Below are 23485 nucleotides of genomic sequence, written 5' to 3' on the forward strand. Positions count from 1 at the left end.
AACTCGACCATGAGTTCCCTGTAGAATTTCTAGCTACTTGTAGAAGTGTGTCGGTCATAGCTTGGATTTGGATGTCACCAATGCTATGTCGTCACGGCTCGTATTGATCTTTGCACATGGCTTAAATTCAACATTTGTCTAATCCAAATTTCATCAAAATATCTCGGCTAAAAATGGAAGCTATTCGCAACAGATTTCTAAAGAGGTCGTCAGTGTATGAGGAGTCCCCCTTTGAACTCCACCTAAATTTATATTACTGATTGTATGCGTGGGATTTTCGTTGGGATCGGTTCACCGTTTTGGAGAAAAATGCGTATGACAGACAGTCAGACAGACAGACAGAATCGGTTTTAATAAGGTTTTGTTTCACGAAAAATCTTCATAAAATTTTTCAGTTAAATAGAGTAATGAATTAATGGTCGCATTAATAATCTTCATTATAACCGGCGGAACTACCTAGGAGTCATACATTCTGATTCCATTAAACTCGACATATACCAAACAACTTGGAGTGTGATCACCGAACTAGACCTTTCCGAACTACATCACCAGAAACAGCTGGCGGGAAGGTGGGACAACATCGATCGCCAATTGTGCGAGGGAAAACTTCAACTACTTGAAGCTGCTTATCACCGGAGGAATACACTCGGGTTCCTATCCAAACAATTCGGAAACGAGCTGAGGCATTGCAACAATCCTTGGACAGGAACCATGTTGCCGATCCCTAGTAGATGGTAGTAGTGCGTTGCATTTCATCTTTGGGACTGTTAACAGCTATAGTGAAAAACGCCAAATAAGTATATTAAAGGCAACCCTCCATACTGTACAAGAACCGATTACACAGTTAGCAAAACGCCAACAAACGATATGCAGGTCAATGTGCTGCGACATATAGCAGAGAAAATAAAGAAAGCACAAGTGTTTCAAGAGATCTACACCAATTGTATATTACAATTATTTGTGTTGGAAGCTAGACAACAAACACTCTAGGACAAATTAACCGATGCCCAGAACAAAAGGGTGCACTTGGACCAAATAGAAGAAAACTACTATAAACCGTTGTAGGCAATGTCTGTCTCTTCTTTCCAGGGTAACACAAGTACAAATGAAACGATGGAGGGATAAATTATTGGTAAACATCGTATTACCCCTCTTTCAACTACCCCGGTTTACCATGTACAGAGTACACTACTACCCCACTCAAGTGGAAGTACATGCAGTAATTCCATTTACGGAATCTTCGCACGTCGCCCTTCAAAGCAATACGCAAAAAGCGATACTAGTCAATCCAAGGGAAATCAGTGATTTCAAACAAGTAATAACAGTCTTTATTGGTAAACCAAACGCGGAATGTCTGCTTTTGATGCAGACCAATCCATTAAACACAACCATCAACTGCTTGGGGAGATTACCCTCCAGAAATATGATTTTAAAAAGTCGGAAAACTGGAAGCTTTACGCTTTAGATATAAAAGGTTTCATGTTTCCTTATATAAAGAGCATTGGTTGTTACCATTGACTCGAGATATTTAAATCGCTCAGTTCTGTCATTGGCAGTGATCGGCCTGGAACTGAGCGATTTAAATGTCTCGGGTCAATGCAATCAGCCAATGGAGAACTGAGCAATGAAATCGCACCACGCTTTAACGCAACCTGGATGAAGTGTCGTTCCACAACTGGCGTTTTTGTGATCGGCGTATCAGCGAACGAAGCGAACTCTCTATGGTTCTGAGTGTTGGCTGACTATAAAGGACAATGGACGGCGTCTAGCGGTAATAGAGGCGAAGATGTTGCGTTGGAGTAGAGGCGTGATACGCTTTGTTTTTATGCCACTGCCTAGGATTTCATAGCACCCATCTGTCCATCAACAACAGACAGTGAATCGGTTTTAATAAGGTTTTGTTTTACACAACTTGTGTTTTATACAAAACCTTAAAGCTGGAACATACTAACGCATGGCTGTACGCTTGCCCAGTTCCACAAATCGCGCATGTAAGATGCGAAGACAAGTACAGAATAATAAGCGACACACAGTAAATATATAGAGCAAGTAGAACAAATGGGCAACAACCATATGCATTATCACAGCGTTATGTCTGTGACAGCCACCTTAATAACGACATGCATGCTTGTGGCTGCATTAATTTATGCCATGCGCAGATTATACAGCAATCGACGAGCTCCACATGGGGAGCCGGTCCACCAACATTACGATCTTTATGTCAACTTTCCAGTTGGTTGAAAGTCCAGGAGCACAAGAGGAGCTTTTAGCTTAACTGGGAAGGGCCAATGAAAGGGGCGAAAGCTCCGGAAAATGTGAGGGAACTGAATAGAATAAACATAGAGGGGTGTAACTGTAGATCACCCAATTAGAATACCCTAGTATACAAAATGGAGGTATAGTTAGTCCTCTAGATCGAATAAGAGAATGATAATTTAAGTATGTATTGGAAACTTTTGATTTTTGGGACCCAAAGCCGAATCAGTACAGAGCTAAAAAAAGTTAAGTATAGCACAAAATTACTTGTTAGATCGGGAATATTTGCTAAGTAGATTTTATCATCAGAATCGTTTAAGAAAAACTTGAATTTCATACTCAATTGCAGAATGGGCAATTACGGATTTTTGCTCATTCTAGCAAACACAAAACTGAAATAAAAGTCGAGTCGAGTATAGGGAAATTGGTCTGTTTTTGGTTTAGTTTTGGTTGTACATAATAGAAAAGATTAATAAAAAACTACCTTCAGGATAACGTTCCCCTTTTAGTTTGATTTAGAAGCAATAACGGTACGGGGTCAAACCCAGTTGATACTGAAAAGTACTCATATGAGTACACAAGCTAGGGAAGCTAGCAAAAACTTTAAATGTATCCTTGAACTTTGGAAAAGCGATGCCAAGGTGCATTGTGGCAGTGCATATCAAAGTCTCGAAAGGTCTCACCATGGGGTCAAAGCTCTTACTATACGGAACTATGATCTTGCCAATCCTTATGTATTCCTCGAAGATCTGGGTTCTTAGCAAGAAAAATTACGAACTCTTGGCCGCGTTCGAGAGAAAAATCCTCCGAAAATTTCTTGGTCCCCTACATGAGAATAGACGATTCCGTAGCCTACAAAACGGCGAAATCTATGAGGGATACTACGACCGTCTGGTTGTAGATAAAATTCGCCTCAACACGTTGCGGTGGACGGGTCACTTAATCCGTATGGATGAGGATGATCCAGCCCGGAAAACCTATAAGGGCAATATCTATGGTAGAAAAAAAAGACGAGGCAGACCCTGTCTGAGGGAGACAGCTTTTAGGTATATCGAATTGGTGGACCTCGGCACCAAAGGGGGGTGTCTGAAGTTTCTTACTAAAGCAGGCCTACCATACCAGTTGTTGCGCGGTTGATGATGATGATCGGCTGCTATGTTAGGTCAATTTTAGCTAGTAACCTCTTTTCAGCACGGCTTATAATGTCATATAATCGAGGGCCCGTCTCTCGCCATTTTTCCACAATGGATGCAGATGCGATCATATTGCGCTATACAACTTATCCAATCCAACATTTTCATCTCTGCTACGGTGAGGTGGCATGCATTGTCTTAGGTGGCCGGCTTGGATTCGAAACCATTAAGGTCAAAAAGGAGCAATTTCAGGATGTTGTTTTTCATTGGCTGAGAACGTAGATCCGAGACATTTAGATCGCTTAATCCCAAGCAGATCGTTGTTACTTACAGTGATAGTACTGCTTCATTGAAGTCCATCGTTAAAAAGTATGTTTTATTCGGGTTCAGTCGGACGCCGTGTTGCGTGAGGCGATTATTACCAGTTGACGTACAATATGTAGATCGCTGGCCGCTGGTGCTCCCTCATGACGATATTGATGAGAAGAACAAAGAGAAGTAGTGAGAGGATGCTTGACTGTCAAATGATGACAAAGACACGGAGCAGTTGTGATATACCTGCCATACGTCAAGATTTACTCTCCGGAACGCAGTCGAAATTTTCGGCAAACACCGCTTGGTTCATAATAATTTAAACAATGTTCTAAATGCAACTGTGAAGAATGCATCGACTGAGGTAGTACCGGCTCTTCCATTGTCTTTGCGGAAATGTAAATTACCGTCATTGGCTTAATAATAATTAATATTACAAACATTCTTCTTCTTAATTTGCGGAGTTTTTTGAAGCTTCAGTGAGATGTTTATCGAAATCTGTGGCACAGCAGGGTTAACAGTATTCGAAATTTATTTCGAGTGCTGTTAATTTGACTGTCAAATGCCACCACCTGTGTTCTCCATGGCGGAGTAGGCTAGGAAATGAAATGCGAAAAATAATTGAAGTTTAAAAAGTGGAGTTGACAATGAGTTTTGAGTCAAGCTAAACGTTGTAAAATTTTAACTTTGAGAGAGTCTCGCTAATTATTCCTTAACTTTGAGACAGCCTCGCTAATTATTCCTTAACTTTATATCAATAAATTTATTTAAGCTGTGATTTCTAAGTTTATTTTAAAATGTCAAGGCTCCGAATCGAAAGGTAGACACGGATAGAAACGCTTCTACTATGTACTATGTAGTACATTTTTACTATAAGCTGACTCTCCTTCTCCAGCAGATTAATCACAAAAATTTGCTTTCTTGGAAACTTAGGTACAACTCAAAACGAATCATTCTACTGTCACGCATTTATTTGTTTACATTATGAGTTTTCTATACACAAAACTCTAAATTTGCAGCTTCGGTTAGGAACCGATCTGGTACTCTAAATATAAATTTAAATTAAAACCGTACAGATTGTGTTTACCACATGGCGTTTAATATTTCAATGTCATGCTTACTTGCTTGCTTATTGTGCTTATCAAAATAATATAAAAGCGTTTGGTAATTCAAAGTCATGCTTAGTTGCTTCATTTAGAATCTGCTAGTCATGCTTACTTGGTGTATTTCGATTAATCAAAGTTCAATAGATAGATGTATGTATATAATGGATGGTTCATTTGTTATCAAGACTTGCTAAATAAATTTCTTATTATATTTTTCTCAATGGATAAAAATTTGAAAAGAAATGAATTCGTTCTGGGCGTAAAATGATGAAGCCTTTAGAAGTTTAGTTTGAATACTTGCATCTCTCTGGTTCTCTTCCGTGATGTTCTTTGATACATTCCAGGATCATTTTAGCTATTATCTTTGCAGAGACCCCTCCAATTGTTTTCGAATTTTAACAATCAGCCCATTCTTTCATTCTCTGGAAAGGTCACGGCTTCCCAAGATTTCCATACGAATGGAAGCAGCAGGCCTGCATAATTGCAGGTGTAGCGGTAAATAACTATGTGGGGAGACCGTCAAGCCCAGCGGCTTTACTCCGCATGAATGCATTGATGTCCGAAATGATTTTTTTTTCTGCTTGGAGGAACAGTGCGTGTTTGCATGTTACAGTGACTAACCATTTAATCCAAAATAGGAAGAACCTCCCCGGGTGTAATGGGGTTAATAACCAGGCGGAAGTGTTCTTTCCACATCTTCAGTTGTTCATCATCGCAGATGACAATTATATCTTTGCCGTCCTTCATCCATCCATCACTTGTAGCGGTCAGTAGAGCCTTTATCCACTTGCGTTCATCGATCCACTTCCACGACTTTGTCGTCAGCCAGATCTTATGACGCCCCTTCAGAACCCTTCGAAGAACCCGAGAAAAGATAATTTTTGATGACGGCCTCTTACTCAGTATATCTCCCGCACGGCAAGAGAGCTCTCCTACTGTTCAGCGACAACTGGATCGTACAAGAGGTCAATGTTGAACTTAGGGGATCACAGCTACCGAACTCAGCAAGAAGTGGCAGACGCAACACTTAAGCAAACGTAAGCGACCATCAGATGGTGATTCCTTTCAAGGCGGATGCCAGCGCCTCTCTTGTTACGCACATCTAGGAGACAACTCCTAAATATACACCTGATCGCTAAGTGGTCGATCTGATTGTTTGTACGGCGTCCGTCAGTTGAGACTGAACTGACGTTATGGCAGTTGTGTGCTCTAGCAATCTGCCACGAGGCGGTGGAAGTTGCAGAAATCCACGAACCTCGCCCCATTATAATTATGGTCGCCGAGACCGTGATAGTGAATTGATTTTCATAAAGTTTTATGTGAAATAAATAGGAAGATTTTGCTAATATTTTTCCAAAAAGTTCGTTGACTTCATCACCTTGGATAACAGATTAATTACAAAAAATTACTTTCTTGGAAACGGAATTGGAAAGTGGAAAACTCAGGGGGAATCATTTTCCTTTCATCCATTTATTTATTAACGAAAGTAATTTACAGGATTCATAGCGGATATTATTCTTACGCCACAACACATGTCATCAAATTGTATTAGCAGCTTTAATTAGGTGCAGACCTGATACTCCAAACATAAATTTAGATGGCAATCGTGCTGATGGTCGCTATTAAATATAATGGCGTTTTATAGTTCAAAGTCTTCGTTACTTGTTTGCTGATCATGGTTATCAATGGTTATCAATTGTAGTCCCGTTTGATAATTCAGAGTCATGCTTACTTGCTCTATTTATATTATATCACGCTAGTCATGCTTACATGGTATGTTTCGACTAATACATTTGATCGTCCGTTTTTATCAAGATTTTTTAAAAACAGGTTTATCGTTTTCACCTTTTTTTGTCACATGGCGTTATGAAGTAAGTTATGAACTCAGAGGGGAGAAAGTAACCAGTCGCATAGGCATAGTTTATTCACGTGATTTGGCAACCGCAATCCGAGCCATACATATTTATATTGAGCTCAGAATCCATACCTATATATGAGGTCTATCTAATACTTCTATCGCAATTAAGGGATAATGTTTCCGAGTTGGATAGTTTAAATCTGCAACGTGGCCATACTCGGAATCATCAAATAACCGGGCCCAGAACACATCCTACAAAAATTCTCTTGGAGTATATGCAGTCTGACCGGCATTGCGGTTCTAATGGTAGCAAATACCCTCCGGTGAAAAAAGCGATTTCAAATAAGTCACTTGCAGCCTCGGGTTTGGTCGCTCCCTCAGGTATGAGGAAAAGTGTTTTTTTGTTTAGGGATAGAGGAGTCCTAAGTCAGCATCCACTTGATGTCGGACCGGACCAAATGGAGAGTAACAACCTCCCACTCTTTATGGTACACGAACTCCTCTTTTTGGATTTAACACCCATGGCTAGATGGGCACGTTGCTACCGGGGCAGAGGTGAGGAAGGGTCTAATGAGTTGCCTCTGCTCTGGACATTTTCCATAATTTCCGAGGGAAATGGGTTATTATGAAGGGTACATACTTCTAGCATCAACTTAAGGGGGGGGGGGGCGACTAAATTTCTAAAATATGTTAACATAGAGATGAGGAGGCGTTTAATGAGTTGCCTCTGCTCTGGTACGAAATCGTAGCCGTCTTCGTCCCTTCCTCAAAGTTAAAAAATGAAAGCTTTCTGTGTTAAATCCAAAAAGAGGACACCGTGGACCATAAAGAGTTGCTCCCAGCAAGTTACTCTTTATTTGCTCCAGTCCGACATCCAATGGATGCAGACTTATGAGTCCTCAATTCCTAAATAAAAATTGTCTAGTTCCGGCCAAGCTTTGGCAAAACACTGGGATATTGTGGGAAAAGATCAAAGAAATTATGTATTACTTTGATATTTTCCGTAATTTCGTTTCGTTTCGATGCAGCACGTTTTAACGCCGCATTATCACTAATAACTTTTATCAATCTCCGTTTTTATTTCAGTTGATATCACCTTGTTGACGCACACTTCAACCAAAGTATGTTGCTGTTTGCATTTTTCAATCATTTTGTAGTTAGCTAAATCACCTGAGAACTAATCCAGAAGGTCCTCTGTGCGGTATCGTGCTGGTGGAGGGACTACAAACTAAATTCAGATGTTAGCGTCTTCTCCATAGAAGAAGCACCTGAAAGGGAATGATTTGATACCAGTTTTAGTTATCATACCTATACTAATGGGACACCACAACCGAGACGGGGCGAGAGCAGGTGATGCCAGCAGGATTAAAACTAATTGCGGTATATGCTTCTAATGCTTTTCCATTACCGAAAAAATATAGAGACTGGTGATATAAACTCACAAGACCGGTAGCCTGTTTCTTCATGCCAAAAGTGTTGAAACCAGCCAGGCTAGGAGGCAGCTAGAGTTATCCTATAGTACCAGGTAAATGGGAAGTGGAAAAATGACATTCTATGCTATTATTTGGGATAATGTGGGATCCTAAGCCTACATCCACTTGATGCTCCACGGACGGGTGAGGCAGCTTCTGATGAGTTGCCTCTGCCCGGGTCCGTTTTTGAATGCTTGGGTGCTATGCCCCAAACAAGAGGTCCGTCGACCAAAAAACGTAAGAGTAAATTGCTCTTGATTTGGTCCGGTCCAACATCATGTCGATGTGGACTTAGGATCCCTCATTATCCCAAACAATAATCCAGCTTTAGCCTGGATATAATTCGCACCCTTGTCGTGCTTTTGCGAATATATAAAGAAGGGTTTTCCACCTGTTGCTACTTTCGGTTACGCTGCTCCCTGGACAAAGGTAAGGCAGCGTCTGATGAACCCTGAACGAAACCGTTAGTGCCTACTTTTGTTTCTGTGCATTTACCCTATAATTCCCTGTGTTTTTGCCGACACAAGAACTACGGAACTAGTAGTGTATGTAAAATCAAGGGTTCTTGAACCCGTAGTATGTTAGGCTGAGTTGCGGTCGCTCAAAATATTATCATTAGATTAGGGAAGTAGCAGATGCAATCCGAGAGGATAGAAATTATTTGCTTTTATCACTTTATTTTTCTCATGGCTATGACCATATGGTGCGCCCCTAGGTCAATCTTCACAAGAAGTGAAGTCGTTGGCGTAACAATTGCCGCTTTGAAAACATTATAGTTGATTAAGGCTGGTGACTGCTAGACGAAATCTGACTACCCAACCACCGACCACTAACGACTTAGTTCCGCTTCAATATGTAGATCTGATTTGATTGCTACGCCAACGATTATTATTACGAGCCTACAAGGACGAAATCCTAGAAAACCAGATTGCTCAAAGATCAATGAACTTTCTGTTGTTCAGTTTGGGCAACCGTTCTGGAAAACAAATCAAACTGCGGAAAACTATGAATGGCGTATCGACTAAGTGCACACACGGCTATGGAGTGCTTATCGAACAACATCAGGAGAAGCAGCATATGTACTGGCAGGGACAATCCTCATATACATCTTGGCGGATGAAGGTCAGCGTCTCTACGACAAAATGTATGCAATCGGTGAGTCTATTGTACTTCGACGGCAACTAGCACGGCGGGAATCCATCGCAAAATGGCAAAAGAGATGGAACGAGGCACAAACTGGCCGCTGGACCTACTGTATCATTCCACACAGTCGAAGATAGATTGCAAGGAGCCACGGGGGACTAAGCTACGAGCTAACACAGTTTTTAAGTGGACATCAGTCTCAAGCGTCTGAGACGATCGGACGTGTGCTCACGAAAGTGCCGAGTGAAAAATCCAAAGTGCGGAGTGAAAAACAAAACAAAACACAATCGCGACCGTAGTGTTTTCGATCAAACATTCAGTGGCGAGGCGCTATGTCAAAGCGCCCGGTTGAGGACAGGTCACTGTCGCCCCAGGGGATGGATCCTGAGCCCAAGAGGATTCACCCCCTTGGGGACAGCGAAAGCGAAGCTCCATCAAGTCCCGAAGCCAGTCGGGAACCCGCCCGAGAAGATAGCGAGTCGGACATGGCTCGCGAAACGTCAGACGACGATCAAGACGATGTCGCCGCCCTGCGGAGACAGGTCGAAGAACTGAGAAGCTCCCTGAAGGAGATGACAAGCCGGTACGACCGGCTCTCTGCGTTGTTCAGCTCTTCATTAGTGGAATCTACCATCGCCCTCAACAAGTCATCTCAGCAACCCAATACAGCAACTACATCAATTCATGAGAACCAAGAAGAACGGTCGATGGCAGAAATGGAAATTCCCACACCGAAGCCACAACAAAAAATAGCCTCAGCAATAGCATCTACACCCTCACCCCATCTAACGACAACAACAACGAATGTCACCGAACATCCAGCCCGACAACTACAACAACCAACCACACACACCCCGATAACAACCACCACAACCACGCAGCAAGCCGCTCAACCAGCCAAATCCACCCCACCAAGGGTAAGTCAGGAAAAATTCCCGCCGCTAATTATCCGCGCTGACCCCACAACCACTAAAGATATCACTAACAAAATTCTGTCCACAATCCCCAACAATATATCCCTTAAAAAAACATCAATACGCTCAACCCACGTCCTCGCCACCTCCCAGGCAGATTACGATTCTGCAAAAAACCTACTTAAAGAAGGAAACCACCCCTTCTTCACGTATACTCCGTCACACCTCAAACCAATCAACCTAGTCCTCCGAGGACTAGATTATACATACTCTCCCGATTAAATCCTCAAGGAGCTACACCGCCTCGGCATCTCCGAAGCCATCAGCGTTCGTCAATACGAGACTAGCTCCTCCCGACGAAACGCGAAACCCCTCCACCTCTTCCTTGTAACGTTTTCCCCCAAATTCCAGCAGGCCACTCTCACGAAAGCCAGGGCGATGTTTCACTGCATCGTGAAGTTCGAAGCCGTCCAGCTACACGAAATCACCCAATGCCGGAACTGCCAGCGCATTGGGCATGCAGCGTCAAATTGCAATCTGGCTTACCGTTGCGTTAAATGCAACACCCCTCACGGGCCACGACAATGCCCAAAGAAGCAGGAAGAAAATCCATCCTGCATCAACTGCGGAGCCAACACTCATCCGGCTAGTTATCGCAACTGCCCGATGTTCGTGCAAGCCCGCGCCCGCCAAACACAACAATCACCCCCCACAAAGCATAACCCTGCTCCACCAACCAAACCCGGTCCCCAACCAAAACCCGTTCAGGTCCCCGCCCCGTACAACCCTACGTCCCCACCACTCTCTTACGCTGCGATGGCCAGGAACGCCTCGCGCTCAGTCCCCACCTTTGACCTCGACTCCGAGATCCACTCCCTCTTCAACACCTCCACCACCCAACTAGCCTCCCAACTCACCTCATTCCTCCCCACATACAACTCCCTTTCCTCGCCGATGGAGAAGAGACTCGCTCTCCTCTCCTTCCTCTGCCAAGTGTCCCCCAGTAATGTCCACTAAAGTGGTATTACTGGACGTAAATTCGGTGGTCAGTCGACAAAAACGTCACGATCTAACTAATTTCTTGTCCGTCCACAAACCTAACCTAATCCTCCTCACAGAATCCAAACTGCACCCAAGGCATAAGCTGCACATCCCCAACTATACCACCTTCCGCTCCGACCGTGTTGACCGCCCAGGCGGAGGCACAGCCATACTAGTGGCAAGTCCCCTAGACGCTCAACGGGTCTACATCCCAAACACTATTGCCCCATCCATGGAGCTAACCATTGTCTTCATTGCCACACCTTCCTCCATCACATTCCTAGGTAGCCTCTACTGCCCCGACCAAACCCTCAATCCCGCTGACATCTCCAACCTTACACAACACCTCAAAGCCCTCCCAGTCAGCCGAAACAAGCGTTTCTCCCTTGTACTAGGGGGCGACCTAAATGCCAAACATAACACCTGGTATAACACCACTATAAATGCCAATGGCAATAGGTTAGCCAACTGGTACTCACAACACTCCCACCCTCTACAGCTCACCCTCCTCCCCACCAACCAACCCACCTACCACAGGCAAAATACCCACTCCTTCATCGACCTCTTCCTGGTAAGCAACCACCTTCTAGTACACCCCAGCACGCCTACCTCCCCCCAAGACCTCCCCACCATCCCCGGCTTGAGCGATCATGACGGAGTGGTTCTCCACTTCAATATCACCGACCGCCTCCCCAAATCCCAGCATAAATTCCTTCCCAACTACGCTACCACTAACTGGCAACGCCTCAACTACAACCTAGCCGACAAACTCTCGACCATCCGCCTCCCGTCCAATCCGTCTCCTACCGAAATCGATTCAGCCGTGGAAAAGCTCACGGAATCCACACAAAAGGCTTGCAACGAAACCATCCCTCTCAGACCACTAACCTACCAGGGCCTAATCACCCTGCCACCGCACATCCTAGACCTCATCAAACAAAAATCAACCCTACGACGCCAACTCCACAGGCACAGGTACGCTCCTCAATTTAACTTCCTCAAGTCACAAATCCACTCCCTCACACAACGCATCCAATCCCAGATCCAGACGCTATACGCTGATCACTACGCGGTAAAGCATGCGAACATCTCGCTTAATCAGCAAACATGCAATAAACTCCGGGGTACCTGCCCCCGACTAGCCAAACCCCGCTCAGCCAGCGTCCTCCCACACAACACCTCACCCAAAGCCCACGCCGACCTGATTGCTAACAGCTTTCTAGCCGCCCACCACACCACCCAACATTTGTCCGACCCACCCACAGAAACAGCGGTGCGCCAACACATACACAACATCACTACCACGCCAGCCATCCGCACCGAATTCCCGATCCCACCATCCGAACCTACAACACCCTACTGCTTACCAATACAAGCCGTCACACCCCAAACAATTGAATCCATTATCCTCTCCCGAAATAATAAAAAATCTACCGGACCCGACCACATCCCCATTATCATCCTCAAAAAATGCGCCAAAACCCTAAGCCCCTTTCTCGCCCAACTCTTCAATCAATGCCTCCTCTCTGCACACTTTCCCACCCCATGGAAACGAGCCCACATCGTCCCAATCCTAAAAAAGGACCAGCCTTCAGCTTCCCCGGGCAGCTACCGCCCCATCTCCCTCCTTAACGTGACATCGAAAATTTTTGAACACGTCATCCACGATATCATGCTCCAACACATCACCGACCACGCCATTATCCCCCCCTTCCAGTTTGCCAACAGGCGCGGCCACGGCACCTCACATGCCCTCCTAGTCCTCAAAACCGACATCCTATCCCAACTAAACAACAACATCCCCACCACAGCTTGCCTCCTCGATATCCAGAAAGCCTTCGACGCGGTCTGGCACGACGGCCTCACCTACAAACTCTCCCACACTTTCAAATTCCACCCACAATTATGCAAACTCATCCTTAACTACCTGTCTGATCGCCAATCCTTAGTCCGTATCCACGATACCCTGTCCGACCCTTACAGTCCTCCCGCAGGCATCCCCCAAGGCTCAGTTCCCTCCCCAGCAACCCTCTTCTCCCTATACACCGCCGATATCCCACTCCAGCACCCTACCAACTCCCCCCAAGCAGTCAAAACCATCCAATACGCTGACGACTTGATCCTCTACACCTCTTCCCGGAGAATAAAATCCGCCCAAAACCGCATCAATACTTCAATCCAAACCCTCAACAAATTCCTCCAATCCTGGAAACTCCTACTCAACCCCTGCAAATGCGAAGCCATCGTCTTCCGCGGTAGAGCCACCTTTACCCGCAAGATGCTGGCCGACACCCGCAACCTCACTATCAAGATCGGACCTTCTACCATTCCCTCCGTCAAATCCACTAAATACCTGGGAATAACCCTCAATACCCGCCTATCACCCATACCCCAGGTAAATTCCATCATTTCAAAGACCCTAACAGGACTAAAAACCCTATGGCCCATCCTTAAGAAAGACTCCGCCATCCTCCCTAAAGTGAAACTCTACTGCTATAAGCAGCTAATCCGTCCCTTAATTACATATGGATTCGTCGCATGGTGTGACGTCTCCTCAGCTCAAATGGAGCGCCTTCGGGTACGCGAAAGGAGGTTCTTCCGCCTCTCCCTTTCCCAGTCCAATATCCACTCCAACCAAGCTGTCTACGACGAGGTAAAGTGCTCCCGCATAGACCAGATCCTCCTTACCTCACTAACCAAATTCCTCATCAAATGTCAAGCCCATGAAAACAACCTCATCCAGTTTTACTCCCACATACGCAACCATAACACTAACCCCACATACCGCCACCATGCCCTCCCTTCAGACCTCCTAACCCTTTCCTCCCAAAACAGCAGTTATCGCGGCGGGAAGATGATCATATTCAACCGCCCATACGATCGACATCGCCCTGGCCTCGTCTACTCCACCGCCCAATAACACCACCTTCCCCTATATGTATCCTTCCTCCATCCATTCATGCAATACAATTATCCAACGAACAAACAACAACATAAGAGGGGTTTTTCCTGACTTTCCCCTCTATAGCATTAGCCATAGGATAAATTAATACCACCGTAAATTAAGTCTAGTATTAAGCAAAATGTTAATTTCTAGGTAAAGTTAAGCTGTTAGAGATAAGTCTAGTATTAATTTTAGTCATAAACTACCTGTAACAAAATCAAACAAAATAAATTGAATGTGTTAAGAAAAAAAAAAAAAGTGGACATGGAGGTTATCGGGCTTATCTGCATCGATTTGGACACGACGAGTCACCATGCTGCCAAAGATATAGTACCGTGGCTGAGAATGCGGAGCATGTTGTATTTGAGTGCCCAAGGTTTACAGCACGCCGAAGTAGGCTGGAGGCGATCGCAGACAGGCGCTTAACACTCGAAAATATAGTGGAGTTTATGTTGGAATCAACGGAGGCTTGGAATCAAGTGGTAATTGAGCTGAAAGTGACTCATCAACAGCTAAGGAATGAAGAACTGCGAAGAAAGCAAGAAAGGGACCGAACACTAATGTGTGCAGTTAAGAACTCCAGCCCTGCAATGCAATGCTTATTGCAGTCCCGTGGGAAGAGTGGAAGAAGAAGGAGGTTGTTTTAGTGAATAGGAGTCTGACATAACTGTATGGCAGGAGTCAGCAGTAGGTTTTGAACCTTTCCACCTTCCAACGACAAAAAAAAAAACAAACGGACAGATGGACGAACAGACAGACAGACAGACAGTAAACCGATTTTAATAAGGTTTTGGGTTTACACGAATGAATGCATCAAATATCAGATTTCCCTTGCTAATGCACTCCAGTTATAGCTGGTTCGGTCATACAAACAAACGTAAGTTCTGCGGTAGGTGAAATAATCTGGAGTGTTCCCACCACATACACTCAACTCAAGAAAAAGATACAGCATGGGACTAGATAACAATTACCCTCGTTGGCATTGCAATAATGCCTTAAATAAACGAGGCATTGCAATAATGATTCCGAAATGTTTTATCAGCAGGAAAGTCTTCGACATAAAAATCGGAAACATTTTCCCTCATTTGAATTCAATATCAACACCTGCCCCCAATATGAATATAAACCAAAACATGTACATTAGCTAAAGCTCAATCCCTTTATTTAAAATAATTTTTCTCAAGGTCACCAATCTGAAAATCTCGATCAAATTCCAAGCTGCGTATAGACAAGGAAGGAAGAAAACAAAGTCAGTGAATGAAATTCCACTGCTCAAAGACGTGAAACAACGCTTTATGCGTGATTGCAAGTTTGTTATCTTATAACTTTTAGATTAAACCCCTCCAAATTGGAATTGGCCCAGAGAGAATATAACATACTACAGAAAATTCGCGACTGTCAGTTCTCGTCTCGCTTCATCCGAGATGGATTCATTATCTATTTTTTTGTGGTGTTTGATTAGTATCGTGTCAGTAATTTTTATTTATTTCAGGAAAAAATACTCATATTGGAGAGATCGCGGGGCGAATTATGTTGAACCCACAATTCCGCTTGGAAATCTACAATTTCGGAGAGCACATTTTAAAGACTTTATCGTCGATATCTACCAGCATAAAAATGAAACCCCTTTCATCGGTGCTTACATACTGGCGAAACCACTTGTTATTGCAACAAGCCTCGATTTCATTCAGAATATCTTGGTGAAAGATTTCAGTAATTTCCACGAACGCGGAGGATACTACAATGAAGTGGATGACCCCCTGAGTGCCCACATGTTTGCCGTGGATGGTGAGAAATGGAAATTTTTACGAACGAAACTATCACCGACATTCACCTCCGGCAAGATGAAATTCATGTTCTCGACAGTTGTCGAGGTGGCAAATCGATTTAATGCCACCCTTGCAGAAATTGTTAAACCGACGGGATCGGAATTGGAGCTCCTAGATCTACTTGCCAGATTCACAACAGATGTGATTGGATCTTGTGCATTTGGAATAGAATGCAACAGTTTGAAAGACCCCAATTCAGAGTTCCGCTACTATGGAAGAAAACTTTTCAAAGACCCTAAATTCAGCACAGCATTACTTTTGTTAATTCTGCAGTATCCTGATTTAGCAAGGAAGTTACATGTAAAGCTGTTACAGAAAGATGTGAGTGATTTCTTCCTTAGTACAGTTCGTAAGACGATCGATTATCGGGAAAAAAATAATGTGAAACGCAATGACTTCATGAATTTCCTGATTCAAATGAAAAACGGCCAGAGTATAGATGATGAAAGCTCAAATCAGATGAGGAAACTAACAATAGAAGAAATTGCTGCACAAGCATTCTTATTTTTTGCTGCTGGATTTGAAACTTCTTCTACTACAATGGCATATTCCTTATATGAGTTGGCCTTGAATCCTGAGATTCAGGAAAAAGCCCGACAGGAAGTTAAGGATGTTTTGGCGAAACATGAAGGCAAATTGACATATGAGTCAGTCCAGGAAATGACATACATTGACCAAATAATAAGCGGTACGTAGGATTAATTAATTATATTTTATTTGTATGAACTTTTCTCGCTTTTCCTTACACAGAGGCTCTTCGCAAATATCCACCGGTGGTATTTCTCAATAGAAAAGCTGCGAGAGATTATCAGATACCCAACACAAAAACAATTATTGAAAAAGGGATGGAAATAATGATGCCTGTTTATTGTATCCACCATGATCCCGAAATATATCCAAACCCCGAAGTTTTCGACCCGGATCGCTTCACGCCAGAGCAGATAAGAAATCGGCACCCAATGTCGTTCTTAGGATTCGGTGACGGTCCTAGGAATTGTGTAGGACTGCGTTTTGGACGCATGCAAACAAGGATTGGTTTAATTACTTTATTAAATAATTACCGATTTAGACCATCACCCAAAACTGCAGTCCCATTGATGTTTGACCGAAATATGGCAATACTCACTCCAAAAGGAGGAATGCATCTTGCAATCGAGAAAATTTAAAATTGTCTTATTATCTACACAAATTTCTGGAGAAAGGTTTTATTTTGTTTGGGATGGTGTTTCGTTTGATTCGAATAAATCCAATTAGTTTTCTTTACTTTTTGCTTTTTTTATTTGTGACTAGCTGACCCGACACACTTCGTACTGCCTCAATCGATAAATAAAAGTTCTAAACTTTTGTATAAAATAATTTTAAAACAAACAAAACGAATCCGTATTTAATAAAAAAGCATATTGTGAAGCCTCCGGATTCGATCAATTTCATTATGTCGTGATTGCTGTTGTTGTGTTTGATGTGCACGAACTCGTTGCATTCTAAGCCTATCTACTTATTTTATCACCCACTCAATAACGCAATTCTGACATAGCAATACGACTATTTTCTTGATCTGTCTCTCTCTGGTCATCAGTGCGGTTAGGACGTGAGGTAGCTCTTCGCACATTTGATTGACTACGACGACCTAAGTTAGGTCGCCTTCTCCTCGGCATCGTAAATTGCAAATAATGAAAGTGAGAAAATTTTTCGCTCACTTAGAAGTAAAGTGTCACAATCACAAAATATCAAACAAGTGGGGAAACCGGAAGCTAAACGCTTCAGGTATGAAAGGTTTTGTGTACTTCTTTTATAAAGAGATGTAGCACGTAAAATATGCATATATTATGTGAAAATAGCCACTTTCAAATGATATTGACATTCATAGTCTTGAACTTGGAGAGGAGCGACAGCTTTGACCTAGTATATCTTTGTTAGTAATAGTGGGATTTTCACCAAATTTGGCGGGATCATGCGCTATACTGTAGCCTACGTTGCTGTGATTCTAGGGTGAATTTAAGGGGGGTTTTCCTGTCAATTACTAAAAATTATAGTAATATACTATTATTAACTTTATTTGAACAGGTATCGGTATGGAGGGTATTTCGGAGCCTAGGCACCATATAGTGGCAGCCCCCTGATTTTTTTCAGATTTTTCGGTTTGGTAGTTCCTGAGAATGGGTTCGTTAAAAAAATGACCACTTTCAACCCCCCGCAATCCCCACCTTTTCAACAAAAGTCAAAATTAAGACCGGCTTCAAAAAGTACTAACCGAGAGCTTTAATTTGATATCCCACATGACTATATTTCATGAAAAAAAAATTTACACCCTTCTTTTGCATGTATGGGGACCCCCCCTTAAATTCGTCGTAAAAGGATGTAACTCATTATATGCATGAGCGTTCACAGTTCCCACCTTTCTACTAAATTTGGTGGCAATCGCTATAACCGTCTCCGAGAAAAATTCGTGTGACGGACAGACAGACAGACTGACAGACAGACAGACAGACAGACGGACAGACAGACAGACAGTAAACCGATTTTAATAAGGCTTTGTGTTTACACAAAACCTTAAAAACAAGTCGGAAAACCGGAAGCTGGACGCTTCAGGTACGAAAGGTTTTGTGTATTTCTTAGTACGTAGCACGTAATATATCCATATGTTATATTATGTGAGAGTATCCACTTTCGGGTGATATTGACATTCATAGTCTTCAATTTTCAAAGAAGCAACAAATTTGAGGCATTATAACTTTGTTAATAATAGTGCGATTTCCACCAAACTAGGTAGGATTATGCTCTATATTATAGCCTATATTACTGCAAAATTTCATGGTACTAGGATGAACTTAAGGGGGGTTTCTAACCAATTACAAAAAATGCAGTAATATACTATTATTAACTTTATTTAAACAGATATCGGCATGGAAGGTATTTCGGAGCCCAGGCACCATAGAGTGGCAGCCTCCTGATTTTTTTCAGATTTTCGGTTTGGTAGTTTCTGAGAATGGCCCCCGTAAAGAAGCGATCACTTTCAACCCCCCGCGCTCCCCACCCTTCCAACGAATGCCAAAACTAAGATCGGCCTTAAAAAGTACTAATCGAGACCTTTAATTTGATATCCCACATGACTATATTTGATGAAAAAAAATTTTACACACCCCTTTTGCATGTATGGGGACCCTGCCTTAAATTCGACGTAAAAGGATGTAATTCACTGTATGCGTGAGCGTTCACAGTTCCCACCTTTCTACCAAATTTCGTGCCAATCGCTATAACCGTCTTCGAGAAAAATGCGTATGACCGACGGAGAATTGGTGATAACAAAGCACCCGGTCTGGATGCTGTTCCGAATAGAGCCCTTAAACTCGCTGTTAAGACCAGACCCGACTGGTTTATCAGCGTGTTTGAAACATCCATGATAGAAGGAGTTTTCCCCGACCGGTGGAAGAGACAAAAACTAGTTTTGCTCCCGAAGCCGAATAAACACCCAGGACGCCCATCATCATACCGACCGATTTGCCTTATCGACACGGCAGGAAAGATGCTCGAAAGGGTCATCTACAACAGACTACTCCCTATCATCGAATATAAGAATGGACTATCGGAGCGACAATTTGGATTTCGTCAAACCCACTCAACGATCGACGCCGTAGACGTTGTTTCGAAGCTGGCTCGAGACGCGATGTCGTCTAAAAAATGCTGTGCCGTAGTGACGTTGGACATTAAAAATGCGTTCAATTCCTCAAGCTGGGAGTGGATAAAAAGTTCACTGGCTAAAACGGGTGTCCCTAGTTACTTGACTAAGCTCCTCAACAGTTACCTTTCGGAGAGGACACTGTGGTACGACATGGATGAGGGATCCAAGCAGTACACCGTCACCGCAGGAGTACCACAGGGCTCAGTGTGGGGTCCTCTCCTATGGAACGTCATGTACAATGGGGTCCTTGTCCTTCCCGTGCCAAAGGAGGCCACGATAATCGGTTTCGCAGATGATCTAGCTGTGGTTGTCGTCGCGAAAGAACCTGAAGACATTGAAATGTACGCTAATGAAACCATTAGCGCCATAAAAGCGTGGCTGGAGATGGTTCAGCTTGACCTTGCGGAACAAAAGACGGAGGCGGTCTTGATTACCAATCGTAGGAAGAGGAATACGGTTAATATTCGCGTTGGTGGTCACGTCATCACTTCGAAACCGGTTATCAAATACCTAGGGGTGATGATTGACCCTAAAATCAATTTCAGGGGACACCTGGACTATGCCTGTGAGAAAGCGGCAAATACCAGCGTATCATTAGCGCGGATGATGCCTAACATTGGAGGTCCAAGGTACAGCCGCAGACTACTTATGGCCGGAGTGGTTCGCTCCACACTATTATACGCGGCAACAGTTTGGAAGGAAGCATTAGCGTGTGAGAGTAACCGTAGGAGAGTGAATATGACTTACCGCTTAGTGGCGCGAACGGTGTGCAGCGCCTTGAGAACAATATCAGACGAGGCAGCGTGTGTTATTGCCAGAATGATCCCGATAGACATTCACCATCCCCACAACATACGCTATGTTCGCAGAGGCTTTTAAACCTGGATTCTGTACGCGATTGGTACTAAAAACGCTGTCATTTCCATCTTAATCAATTTACGGACTAAGTCTGCTAACTGCGCGCATCTCAGTTTGAAGCTCTATGAGTTCTCTTATTCAACTTACTAAGGTAGGTGTGTTTCCGCTGCTAAAATCGAAGAAGTTTGTATGTTTCACATTCCTTCCTTGCTGGTTGTTGAAAAAGGATGTGCGGTGCAGATCTTTACAGCAAAGTCGACTGCAGTTTGTAGTGGCTGTCCATCTATGATTGCCATAGTCGGCTGAAGAGTAACTGGTAGGCGTTTCCCCAATAGGTTTCAGATCAGCAGGTCTGAAAGCGCAGTACTGCCGGAACTCTGCAGGCGGCGAGAGAAACTAGGAGGGTTGCTTGCAGCCCATGGAAGTGCTTTCCATGAGTCACCTCCTTGATGCTAGGCAATATACTATTCTGAGAACAGTCCCTTTAGGATCATGGGCAACCATCATTCATTGATAGAAGTCAATTGACTGAACTCCTCCTATCCCAGCTTGAGAATTTAAAAGACAGGATTTTCAGGAAAACATGTTTTTATATAATCGAAGCGTATTTACTTTCTTCTTTATAAGATATAGATCATAAAGCACAAACTGTTTTCCACAATACATATTATATAATTTTCCTGTCAACTTTTTGAACGTCTAAAAACATTCCCCCTTTTGGGGTTAATGCTGCCTTCAGAGGATCAAAAGTTAGGCGAATAGAAGTTTTGGAGCAAGGTGCAAACTGATAATTTTTTATCAAAGCTATCAAACCAACTTTTGCTTGCATTTTTCCAAAACGTAATCCAACACAGTTCCTGGGTCCATCACCGAAAGCTAGAAATGACATTGGATGACGGCGTTTCACTTCATCCGCTGAGAATCGCTCAGGATCAAATATTTCAGGATTTGGGTATATTTCAGGGTCATGATGTACTCCATATGCAGGAATAAATATCTCCGTTCCTTTTTCGATCACTGCTTTCGAATGAGGTAGTTGATAATCACGGGCAGTCTTCCTTATCAGGAATGTGACAGGTGGATATTTTCGCAGCGCCTCTGAAATATTATTTTTAGCGTTATTATGATATTAACAGAAATTTCAAAATTTTGCTTACCGTTTATTATTTGTTCAATATATATCATTTCTTGCATTGCTTCGTACGACAATTTGCCATCATGATTCGCTAAAACAGCGTTTATCTCTCGTCTTGCCTTATTTTGAATATCAGAATTCAAGGCTAATTCATATAAAGAATACATCATGGTAGTGGATGAAGTTTCGAAGCCAGCGAGAAAGAATAAAAAGGCTTGTGCGGCCAGGACATTTAAACTAAGCTTCTCTAGCTTCTTAGAATGTCCATCATTCTTATCTTCATCTTTATTCATTTGAATTAATAAATCCAAGAAATCATTGCGTCGAATATTATTTCTCTCACGATATTCAACTGTTTTTCGTACCGTTTCAATAAAAAATTGTTCCACATCCTTTGCTGTAATCCGAACGTGAAATTTTCGCGCTAAATCTGGATAGTGCGCTGCTAAAATCTGCATAAGTGGGCTAGAATGAGGCTCATCTATAACCTTCTTCCCATAGTAACGAAAAATGGCATTGGGATCCTTTAGACTATTGCATTCAACACCAAAAGCACAAGATCCAATAACGTCGGTGGTGAATCTGGCCAAAAGGTCTTTAATTTCTAACACTGATTGCGTCTTCACAATGTCTCCAAGAATTTCATTGAATCGTTCCGCTACATCCACAACTGTTGGGAGCATGAATTTCATTTTTCCGGATGTGAAAGTTGGCGATAATTTGGATCGTATGAATTTCCACTTCTCGCCATCCAAAGAAAACATATTGGCGGACAAGGGATCGTCCTCTGCATTGACATACATCCCACGTGCATGGAAACTATTAAAATCCTTCACTAAAATTTTCTGAATAAGATCCAGATCGGTGGGTACCGCGACTGGATTCCAGATAATATACGCTCCAATAAGTGGACCCCTTTGCTTATGGTTGTACATATTCTGAATGAAATCAAGTAGCTGATTTCCGCCAAATGACAAGTTTCCCAAAGGAAATGAGGGCTCCACATATTCTATTCCACGTTCTTTCCAATATGAATATTTCTTTTTAAAGAAGAGAATAACAGTCGATATCACACTAATCACCAACCACAATAGAATTAACAGATCCATTTTGGCAGAATCTACAGTTTGATTAGGGATGCAGACTGAGCTAAGGTATCTTTCGTACTAACGAAAGTCGGTGCTTGCTCATGGTTTTAAAGTGTCCTATCATTTATTTACTTATGTGATGCATTAATTGATTTTGTCTAAATGAGAGAGAGAAGTCCCAGTTGATAGTGGTAGACAGATAGTCTCTGCTGAAATACTTCACAACTAAATATAATGATAAGGTTTTGTGTTAACAGCCCATTAAATATCTCACTCCTATGTAAATATTTATGGTAAGATCATTCAAAAATATGAAAAGATCACACAGAAAGGGAAACTCATCCCAAAAGCCTAAATAACCATAGGAAGGTAATTGACAAACTCATTGAAAAACCAGTTTAAAATTCGGAAACCGAAAAAGATATTGTGACGAAAACCACTTTGGGGAAATACGTGTGACGTCAATTTAAATCGTAGTAATGACAATTAGCCAAGACACCAAAGTTGTATAACAGTAGGGCGAATATTTAGTTAGGATAATTGTTAACAGATGACTCTAATGCTAGTAAGGAGATCTTGTCAAAGGCGTAAAGTGGTTTCCTAATAAAGTGTGTGCATGCCTTTCTGAATTTTGCGCGGGGTATAAAAGGGCCGGAAATCCAATCTCCTACGACGACAACTCAAGCAGAATTATAGAGGAGACTACGCGAAGTTTTG

General features: G+C 42.8%; 2 protein-coding genes across 3 annotated transcripts in view; one reads left to right on the forward strand and one right to left on the reverse strand.

The window, feature by feature from the left end:
- The window catches only part of LOC119646752 (probable cytochrome P450 6a14), a 92475-nt gene extending 75204 nt beyond the window's left edge, over positions 1-17271 (forward strand). Inside the window, exons 1-2 of one of the 2 annotated variants that reach the window (XM_038047331.1) lie at positions 15587-16696; positions 16759-17271. In XM_038047331.1, coding sequence (XP_037903259.1) covers positions 15604-16696; positions 16759-17174 — 1509 coding nt within the window. In that variant the 5' untranslated portion in view covers positions 15587-15603 and the 3' untranslated portion in view covers positions 17175-17271. Of the gene's footprint in view, positions 1-15586; positions 16697-16758 lie in introns of those variants that run through there. The other variant, XM_038047332.1, reaches the window with a different exon arrangement.
- A 3882-nt stretch (positions 17272-21153) lies between these two features.
- Positions 21154-22823, reverse strand: LOC119661489 (cytochrome P450 6A1-like). The gene is made up of 2 exons (XM_038070854.1): positions 21703-22823; positions 21154-21643 (listed from the first exon to the last, which is right to left on the reverse strand). Exons 1-2 carry the CDS (start codon positions 22787-22789, stop codon positions 21213-21215), a joined length of 1518 nt encoding a protein of 505 aa, XP_037926782.1. The 5' UTR covers positions 22790-22823; the 3' UTR covers positions 21154-21212.
- Positions 22824-23485: the final 662 nt, after the last annotated feature.

Source organism: Hermetia illucens, chromosome 1 (genome assembly GCF_905115235.1).
Source record: "Hermetia illucens chromosome 1, iHerIll2.2.curated.20191125, whole genome shotgun sequence".
Classification (NCBI taxonomy): domain Eukaryota; kingdom Metazoa; phylum Arthropoda; class Insecta; order Diptera; family Stratiomyidae; genus Hermetia; species Hermetia illucens.